Genomic DNA, 10692 nt, shown 5'->3' on the forward strand with positions numbered 1-10692 from the left:
AAAAAAAAAAAAAAAAAAATTGACAATATGAAGAATAGATTGACGGGAAATGAGAACTGAGATAAATCCTATTTTAACTTCAATTTCTACTTTAAAATCAGCTACGCTCTTTTGGAGAAAAAATTCCCTAGTTGGAAACTTCAGATAAATAGATAAAAGATGGGAGTTAGCCTCTCGGGGATTGGGAGTGTTCTGTAGCTATGTGCGGAGGTTCCCCAGGGCTCTTCCTGGTCAGGCCTATTCCTCACTCTGGAGGTCTAGAACTCTACAATGGCTGCTAAAGGTCGGTTAAAACATTTCATCAGATGATGTGATTATTAAACACCATTTTTTATCAATTCCAACTTTACAAGTTCAGGATATTGCACTTTCTCTTTATGATGGATTTCAATTGCAAACAGGACTTTTAGAAGCAACTGCTCCTTTACTTTGCTGTTCTTATCAGGCAACCTCAACATGGCTAAAACTTCACACTCTCCTAACCAATGAGCCACAACAGAAAGGCGCAGCTCTGAAGGCAAAAGTAGGTATTTAAAAAAACTGAAAAAAGCACAAACATTCAGACCATTTAACTTGGGAGTAAACATTACATGAGGCTACTCTATTACAACAGAAAGTACTGATAAGCTAAATCAAGGAAGTTTATATTCAATAGGGAAGTTTATAACATATGAAGACCTTTAAGAAATAAAATGCAGATGGGCACAGTGGCTCATGCCTGTAATCCCAGCACTTTGAGAGGCCAAGGTGGGCAGACTGCTTGAGCCCAGGAGTTCAAGACTAGCCTGGGCAACATGGCGAAACACCATCTCTAAAAACATTAGCTGAGCATGGTGGCACGTGGGTGTAGTCCCAGCTACTCAGGAGGCTGAGGCAGAAGGATCACTTGAGCCCAGAAGTCAAGGCTACAGTGAGCCATGATCATGCCACTGCACTCCAGCCCGGGCAACAGAGACCCTGTCAAAAAAAAAAAAAAAAAAAAAAAAAAAAAAAAAAAAAAGCTTTGCAGTTAAGCTACCTGGAAAATAAAACTTACATGAAATCCCTCTTGAACAAATAAGATAGATAAACAAAGGAATTTTTACTTGCAACATCCCCAGGTTAAGTTGCTAAAAGTCAAGGTAGTGTGCTAAATGTTTTCTGAATAAAAAGACTAACAGATTATTAACACCACAGAAAAGGAACGTGCTAGTAATAAGGAACTACTCAATCATAAGAGGAGACCAAAAAGAGCGGCTTAAAAAACAAACTTTATTCCAAATTATCAGAAAAAAAAAAGGTTAACTCTGAAACATTGAACAGATTTCATTTACACTCACATGGTCATAAAACTCAAACTATCCAACAAAAATAGCATTGTGCGCTTAACAACATTTAATAATGAATGTTTCAGAGGAACATTTAGAGACTCCCACACCATTTGGGAGCCATTAGGCAATACACAAACAAAGACAGCATTAAAAACTAAAAATTCCCCGATTTCAAGAGAATGCCGGTTCAAGTCTTTGATATGCATTTGCACATAAGAAATATTTTAATTTAAAAGAAACGAAGTTACCCTTCCTTCAATTGTCATCTCCTGTCCACCCTTCATTTCATGATTGCATACCCCTCACTCGACTTCATCTACCCTAAACCAGTGTTACTTCAACCTGACTGGCTTCACTCAAAGCCCTCTAGATCCCGTCAACCACCATTATTCCCTTATATGTTGTTTGCACAGCCTTATATTGAGTATTATATTGTAACTGAGCTCAGGAATTTCAGGTATCCGAAGGTAATTATATACACACACGATTCTGTTTTATTGCACAGTTCACAATATAGCCGGTGATTATACAGCCAATCTTGTTGAGTATCGATTATTTAGACAAAAACATGGATTTTGTCCCCAACCACAAATGAAACAAGAAAGACACACATATTCGCCACCATATAAAGGTTGTGTTTACTCTGTGGTGCAGTCCTGAGGGCTCATACCACTCTAAGTGTGTTAAATACAGAATTCAAAACATTTCTGGTGGCATCAAACATGAAGTATATGACACAAGACCATAAGGGTCCTGCGCTCATGAGCCATTTGTGCCACATATGTAACAGAAAGGCCACTTTTAAAGCTTTTCAGATATTCAATCATGTTTGCCTTTTCACATTTTTTTTGAGACGGAGTCTCAATCTATAGCTCAGGCTGGAGTGGAGTGGCATGATCTCAGCTCACTGCAACCTCCACCTCCTGGGTTCAAGCAATTCTCCTGCCTCAACCTCCCGAGTAGCTGGGATCACAGGCGTGTGCCACTGTGCCTGGCTAATTTTTTGTATTTTTAGTACAGGGTTTTGCCATTTTGGCCAGGTTGGTCTCCAACTCCTGACCTCAAGTGATCCGCCCACCTCAGCTTCCCAAAGTGCTGGGATTACAGGCATGAGCCACCGCACCTGGCCTGCCTTTTCAAAATTACTACGTTAGTTCACACTGAAGGTAAAAACAATAGTTAGAATCTCTTATTAACAACACATTTTGACTTCAAATTCAGACAAAGCTGTCGGTTACAAGGTGTTGAATTTTTTTGTCAAATTTAAGAAATCTATAGGACAACACAAAACCATCCCTAGTAATGTATTTGCAGTTTGGTCTTCAAAAGCTGCAAAGAGTGACAAAGAAATTAAAAAAAAATACCGAGTTAAAACCATTAAAAATATTTATTAGTAATTGTTTTTAAATGCCACTTATTTGAGACAGCACTAACCAAAGCATTTTCCTTAGATTTCTCACTTAGCTTGTATTTCACAAAAGTGCTTTAGAACTTAGATTTCTACCATCTGTATGGAGTGTAAAGACACAAGGAAGCCCAACAAAACCAAAGGCCCAACGGTGTCTATTCCCAGGGCCAAGTTAGAACCCCAGGCTAACCGACCTGCCCTGTGCTGAGTTGCTGGACACACCTGTGGTGCAAAGAGTCACATACAGGAATAAGGGAGTCAGGCACCAAAGCACCTTTATTCATTCATTTTTCAAACTCAACTCCCTTGAAATCCTGACTCTAATAGGCCAAAGGACGTTACTCATATTTATTTGGTGCCAAATTATTGTTATTTTTAAATGCTTACATCTGCACCTTAAAGTAAACTGCAACATCCAGCACAACACTGTCAGACAGAGGTGCCGTATGGCTACTTAGCTTCATTGCTGCCTGGCTAACACTTAACATGCTTCATCCTTTACAGCTGGAAGAAGGATGTTCACTGCTTTTCACCAGCCACACTGCATTTAGAGGTAAACAGCTTTTATGAACTATTTGCCCAGAAACTTTCAGTAAACTACCAAGTTGAGGCCCTGATTTTATTTTGGTCAGTAGGTGCACATACTCACATGCAATCACCCAGAAAGAAGAAAAACTGGTTAACATGAAACCTACCATCATGTCAGATGCTGAAAATCAATCTTTAACTACATATTTACAGAAAGGGTTTTAGAATTCATAATCCACTTTTTCAGTCTGTCTTTTATATTTCATTAGTCAGTTTTAAGTGGCATATGAATCATTTTGCTTTATCTGGAAAATATTTTCACATTTTCCAATTCCTTTGTCAAAGAAGTTTTCCTCTGTTAAGGGATAAGAATGTTATTTGGCTATTACCTACTTTTAAAATTCAAATTAACCCTTCAAACCTGTTTATTTAGATCATATGCTCTCAAACTATCTTTTACTGACACAATGGTAAAACTGGGTTCCCAAAACCTCAAAACCCTGATAAAGTCTCTATTTCCAAGAATAAAATAAAAGACAGCCAACACTGTGGGATGAAAATGATCCTGAGCCTTTTCCCCACTCTGTAACATTTAGAAACTAGGGGGGAAAAGTGGGATTGCATTGACAGACATCCAAAACAAAATGTTATGGAAGCGTTTATTTTTTAAAAGGAGAGTTTTAAGAGAACAGGACGCTTGAATATGACCAGCTCCTACTCAAGGGGAAAAATAACCACAGACCTTTGCTGAGATGGCACCAATAATTTAAAGAAACAAAGCTAAACGGAATTTTATCTATACACAATTAATATGAAAACTTAACAGGATGGAACACTTATAACAAAATTTAAGTCCCTTCATCTTTTGGCAATGAAATAAGTGAAATTAACATAAGGATATTTTGGAAGGGTTGAAGGTCACAGTCAAAATCAAACAGAAAACTTTTAAACTGGAAAGCAAAATGCAAACTTTCATAGTTCCTTGATCTACCCTATCTAAATAGAAATAGTATAATGACTATCCAATAGATGCTTAGTTTCAAAATGAATACAAGCAATTTACCATGAAAAGCCTATATACCTAATAAGCTGCTTTTCTGCTCTGTTCTGCTCCTTTGTTATATGCTTGAGCTTAATGAAGACTACCCTCTACAGCTGCTCCTGAGGGCAGAGAAGCAAGTAATGGAGTAAAAAAGTAAGCCTGAAAAGCCCCTGGCCCCTGAGGACCTTCTCTCTGGCCGGTTACAAACACTTATGTTTCAATGCAGAAGATTTCAAGACTGATTTGAAGAACAGAATCCTATCTTGGGGATTAGGTTCCCTGTCAAAGGCCATCAGATGGACAGCTATTTACCAGGCAATTAGCCTAAAGCTCTTAGGTAATGATAAAAAACAAAACCAACAAACAAAACTCCCCATATTTTCCTATTGGAACCTTTCATTCTGTTTTGTTGATGCTTAAGGAAAACAGCTTTGCCCATAATTCACTGTGGCCTGGAGTTATGACACCAACTTGTATTTGGCCAATTAAGAAAGAGGCCAAACTACATTCTTCTTAGAAGTTCTGTTCAGTTGAAAAATGGCACTTAACTGGTGGTGTTTTCATATAACCTTTAACAAGAACTCATAAGTTGCATTGATTATGCCCCAAGAGATAAGGGACCGATGATAATTCAGATGGGCACCTCTGAAAAGATTTATCAGTTTTCTGTCTCGTTCCAGCCAGATTTTTTGGAAAACTTTGGGGAAAGACTGAAATTCCCCACCAATCTGAGACTGTATGCGAGTTTTTACAACATTAATTGGAAAAAACAAGAATCCCAACATGGCACCCAACAGACCTCCACAGATAAAATCATTGACCAAATGAGCACTGTGAGTCGTTGCGGTAGGCAGATGTTCCTTAATGGGACCTCGGAGGCCGAAAAAAAAGACATTGCTGAGTCCATTACGGAAAAGAATGGGCACCAAGCCTCGATAATACTCTCCAATTCCATGACACTTCAGTGCCTTGAATGCCTGGTAAGTGTTGGTAAATTTGTCATGATGCTTGTGGTCTTGAAGCAATGTCTGAACTCTTTCCAGTGGAGTGAAAATTGCTTCTGTTGTCCCTGCAAGCACTGCTGCCACGCTGCGAGTTGCAAACTCTGGAGCACTGACATGCTTGTGGAGAAGGCAGGATAAATCCTCATACAGACCAAACATAAGTGCGAGCGTAGTTGTCTTCTGCATCAATGGGGGAAGGATTCCACGATACAAGTTTCGAAACCCATCCCTTCTCAACTGAAGTATTGCATCCCGGGTTTTGATGCCATACAGCTGCTGTCGAAAGAGGACCTTCTGAATGGGAAATGTGATTGCGACGTTGTTGAAGGCTGCACAGCAGCCACACAAGTAATGCTTCATTTCACCAACGTTTGTAATATGAGGTGACATATCTTGTTTTGAAGATGTTAGAATTGGTGGTCTCTTTTCATGAGCTTCTGAATCCATCATGTTGCTTAAGATCTTTCTTTTTCATGAAGGACCTTTTTTAACCTACAAATAATAAATGACAACGGGTAAACCCGTTTTTATAGAGAGCTAAACACATGGAATTTCTCCCTAATCCATCCTCTAATATCTGGACACCACACTTTCCTTTTCAGGCTAGATCAATGATTCTTAAAGCACTTTCAGAAGACCCCTGGAAGTTCCTGAGATCCTTTTGGGAGTCTAGGAGGTTTTCCTTTTTCAAACTATGTGAGGCTTGACTTTTTGCATATACTTTAATCAAAACGACGTATCACAACAGATTGCAGTAAACAGGAAACTCCATGTGTCTTTTAAGTCAGATATGAAAGAGGCTTAGAAAATTGTAAGATATTTTCTAATGACTGTAAAATCACTAGAAAAAAATGGGAGACATGAGTAGTTATTTTTCATGGAAATGTGTTAACATGTAATGTGTTTACCATCACCTTAAAATTAATATTTTAAATTCTTAAAGACCTGGAATATGAGTCCATATAAACAAAGGCTGTTTGGGGCCCACAATAATTTTTTAAGAGTGTAAAGGAGTTCTAACACCAAAAAATTTCGAGAGGCACTAGACTAGTTCGTAAGTACTGACTACACTATATAACAGTATATTATCCTGCTGAAATAGACCCACATTCTATAGCAAGACATGCATTCATTCTATTCATATTTGTACTTCTTTGGTACCTGCTATGAACTAGGTCCTCTGCTAAGTTGCTCGAGATTCAAAGATAAGGAACTTACAAACTAATAGAATTTGCCAAGGTGAACAATTACACCAATGTGACAGCTTCTCTGATAACTATCCATGTGGGAACACAGGTAAGGGACACTGAACATGCATCGTGGAAGGTGGAGGTGTGGGACGAGCAGGGCAAGGAAGGCCTGCAGGTATGTACCATGCACTCCATTTTCATATACGAATTCTCAAAACAACTCCATAAAGTATTATTTTTCCAGTTTTACAAATGAATAAAACCAGTATTTTCTTTTGTTCAAGGCACAGCTAGTAACTGGTGGGGTGAGCATTTTGAAATGAAGTCTGACTGATTCCAGGGTTCATATCCCTGCTACCATATCACAGATGGCAATGACTATGTGAGGCTGCCCTGGGATAAGAGGTAGCTATACCAGATAGTGCTGAAAATGATTTGAAGCCTGCACACATAGGCTGAGCTGAGTGGAACTAGCCAAAGTTCTGCCCCTATAATACATTTGCCCCTGTAAAATACAGTATCTTTCCTTGCCAGTCATCTAAATCTGATTCCCTCTCTTCCTCCCTGAAAGAGTCCAGAACCAAATAGTTGGGGCACTCAGAACAATTCCTACCTTCCAGTGCTGGTCTTGGAAATCACCTTTATTTGGGGAATAACAAGGATAATCACCTTTATTTGTATTATATCTTATATATGTGTGTATATATGTATGGGTGGGTGGGTGGGTGTGTGTGTGTGTATCCGGCTAAATATTTTAAAATTGGATTTTAATTCCTTAACAGTAAGAGACGGCCAGGCATGGTGGCTCATACCTGTAATCCCAGCACTTTGGGAGGCTAAGGTAAGAGGATCGCTTGAATCTAGGAGTTTGAGACAAGCGTGGGCAACATAAAGAGATCCCATGCCTACAAAAAATTTAAAAATTAGCTGGGCATAGTAGCACATGCCTGTAGCCCCAACTATCTGGGATGCTGAGGTGGTAGGATCAATTAAGCCAGGGAGGTCACTGCACTCCAGCCTGGGTAACAGATCAAGACTCTTGTTTCTAAAAATAACAACAACAATTTAAAAATTAAAAACAGTAGTCAGGTGCAGTGGCTCACGCCTGTAATCTCAGTACTTTGGAAGACCAAGGTGGGAGGATCGCATGATCCCAGGAATTTGTGAACAGCTTGGACAACACGGTGAGACCCTCTCTCTACAAAAATAAAAATAAATTAGCTAGGCATGGTGGCATGTACCTGCAGTCCCAGCTACTGGGAAGGTGGTGGCAGAAGGACCTCTTGAGCCCAGGAAGTTGAGGCTGCAGTGAGCTGTGTTCATGTCACTGTGTTCCAGCCTGGGTGACAGTAATACCTTTTTTTTTTTTTTTTAAACAAAACAAAACATACAATCCAACAATCGTAATTCTGGGGATATAACCAAAATAACTGAAACAAAGTCTCAAAGACTTTGCACACCCATGTTCACAAAGGTACTATTCACAACAGCTAAGAGGCAGAAGCAATCCAAACCATATTTAAGGGTTTCAATGAGAAATAATAAAAACAATGAAAAAATGTCTGGGTCTTTGACTTAGAACAAAAAATTGCCAAGTTCCTTATGTTTTTTTTCTTTCTCATGCTACACACATGCTGTGGTGAACTGCTAAACATTCAGGACAAAAGATGTTAAAGAGAACCGTGACTACTCTCAAATTAAAAAGCATAGAGCTGAGGCACAGAAAGAATCAGAAAGCACCAGTTCCTAAGGGGCGTATATGTGCCAGAGCCAACGATATGTAATGAATAAATGAACACAGAACCATAATTTTCCAAGATTATAGATTAAGAAAATAATTCACACAACATTACACAAAGATTCAGCCATAATATAGTCACAGCAAGGCTTTTAACAGCAAATACTGAATAAAAATGCTCAACAGTAAAGGATACAATGTCCAAGTGAAGACGTATCCACAGCATGAGCCACATACTTAATAAACATAAGCATTTAAGGTTCAGTATAGCATGAATTTTAAATTTTTAGTGGTATTTAGATGGAAAGTGAAAATTAAATAGTATATGTATGTCAGGTACCTATGTCAGGGGAGATAAGACATGCAAATAATTAGACTATATGAAGATGATAAATACAGTCATGGAAAGTATCAAGGCTCCATACAGCAGAAGGTCATTAATCAGCTGTCTGGAGGGAATGACAGGCAGAACAGGAACCCTGGGCTCCGCTCTGAAGGCTGAGTAAGTGTCACTATGCAGATAACTGTGAAACACATTTTAGACAATGGAGCGGCACAGGCTAAGGCATAGGTCTTGGGCCAAAGGAGCAGTGTCACCACATTCTTGGAGATTACTTGTGTATGCCCTGCAGAGGCACAATGTAGGTGGAGAAGGATGGGTAGCTGATGAGGACAGAGAAGCAGGCTAGGACTCTCAGGAAAATCCCAAGACCCTCTCAACAATACTACATTATATATATCTATACATATCTATACATACATATATAGATACTTTTTTTTTTTTTTTTTTTTTGGAGACAGTGTCTTACTCTGTTGCCCAAGCTGGAATGCAGTGGTGCACTCTTGGCTCACCTGCAGCTTTAAATTCCTGGAGTCAAGCAATTCTCCGACCTCAGCCTTCTGAGTACCTGAGACTACAGGCTTTTTTCTTTTTTTGAAACTGAGTCTCGCTCTATTGTCCAGGCTGCAGTGCAGTGGCATAATCTTGGCTCACTGCAACCTCTGCCTCCCATGTTCAAGTGATTCTACTGCCTCAGCCTCCTGAGTAGCTGGGATTACAGGTGCACACCACCATGCCTGGCTAGTTTTTCTATTTTTAGTAGACGCAGTTTCACCGTGTTGGCCAGGCCGGTCTTGAGCTCCTGACCTCAGCTGATCCGCCTCCCAAAGTGCTGGGATTACAGGCATGGGCCACCGAGCCTGGTCTAATTTTTGTATTTTTTGTAGAGATACATTTCAACACATTGCCCAGGCTGGTCTCGAGCTTCTGGGCTGAAGTGATCCACTCACCTCAGCCGCTCAAGGTGCTGGGATTACAGGTGAAAGCCACTGTGCCTGGCCAACATTCTTTTCTTTCTCTTGTAAAGCAGATGAAAGAAACTATTTTACTTAAGTATGTTACACCAAGATCTGTGTGTCCTTTTTGAAGAATATAGACTATTATTAAGAAAATGTAGACATCTGTACAATCTATGGCCCAATGACCCTTTGAAGTTTGAGCTGCTTTGCCGTCATGTTTCTATTAGAAAAGATGAACTCTTAACTGAGAGCAAGTTAGGACTAATGTCACTGAAGGCCCAAAGTCTACCCTAAGGAAGGTAATACGAGGAGTCAGGAAACTTCTCCTCACTCAAAGTCACCTGGTTGTATCCAGAGAGCTGGGCAGTGTCAGAGGTAAAACCTTTCACTGTCCCCTCCCTGATCAGGAGAGCCATACTACCTCTAAGGTCCAAAATATTTTGTTCAGTTGAAGAAACCTGCTCTGAAAATTTGTTTTGCTGCAATTTAAACAGAGGAATTACTTCGAATTTTGGTGGGTACTAATGCAGTTAGATTATGAAGTCACCTGTATGCTCCATTGAGAGATCCCAGATTCCTTGGAGTTGGGCTGTTTGTAGATCCAGTAACAACAAAAAAAATCACTTAAATAAAAATTCAGAAAATAAATGTGTATTACCTAAGCGAATAGAGAAAAAAAGCTGGAAATCAATTAAATACACAGAGAGTCTCTCCTCCAGGCTCACCGGCCTACTCGGGTCTCACCTCACCTGCACTAATGCAAGGGGCCCTGCAGCAAGCAACCTGACTCTGTCCACACTCACCCCACCCGCTTCTCCCTGCCTTCTTCCAAACTACTCATCGTTTAAAACACACACACACACACACAGACACACACACACACACACACACACACACAATACTAAGTAAAAAAAGTAAGGTGTATAACAATGCATTTTGGAATCTAATGTCAGCAAAGAGATATTAGAGGTTGCACAGTACTCTATGAAATGACTGCACTATATACAATTTATTAAGGTTGCACAGTACTCTATGAAATGACTGCACTATATACAATTTATTCTGTCTCCTATTTATGATTGCTGTTTTTTTTTTCTTTTTTATGGTTTTGTTTTGTATTTTTAAAGTTTGGAAAAGCCTGTGGACAATTCAGCTTACCAAGTGTGTGAGTGT

The 10692-nt window shown here is 39.5% G+C and overlaps 1 protein-coding gene across 4 annotated transcripts in view; it reads right to left on the reverse strand.

The window, feature by feature from the left end:
- Positions 1-1351: 1351 nt before the first annotated feature.
- The window catches only part of SLC25A51 (solute carrier family 25 member 51), a 19270-nt gene continuing 9929 nt past the window's right edge, over positions 1352-10692 (reverse strand). For 2 of the 4 annotated variants that reach the window (XM_017543215.2, XM_017543217.2), the window contains exon 4: positions 1782-5784. In XM_017543215.2, the coding sequence (XP_017398704.1) occupies positions 4849-5742 (894 nt within the window). In that variant the 5' untranslated portion in view covers positions 5743-5784 and the 3' untranslated portion in view covers positions 1782-4848. Of the gene's footprint in view, positions 5785-10692 lie in introns of all 4 variants that reach the window. The other 2 variants (XM_017543219.2, XM_017543216.2) reach the window with 2 other exon arrangements.

This window comes from Cebus imitator, unplaced genomic scaffold (assembly GCF_001604975.1).
Source record: "Cebus imitator isolate Cc_AM_T3 unplaced genomic scaffold, Cebus_imitator-1.0 Scaffold149, whole genome shotgun sequence".
Classification (NCBI taxonomy): domain Eukaryota; kingdom Metazoa; phylum Chordata; class Mammalia; order Primates; family Cebidae; genus Cebus; species Cebus imitator.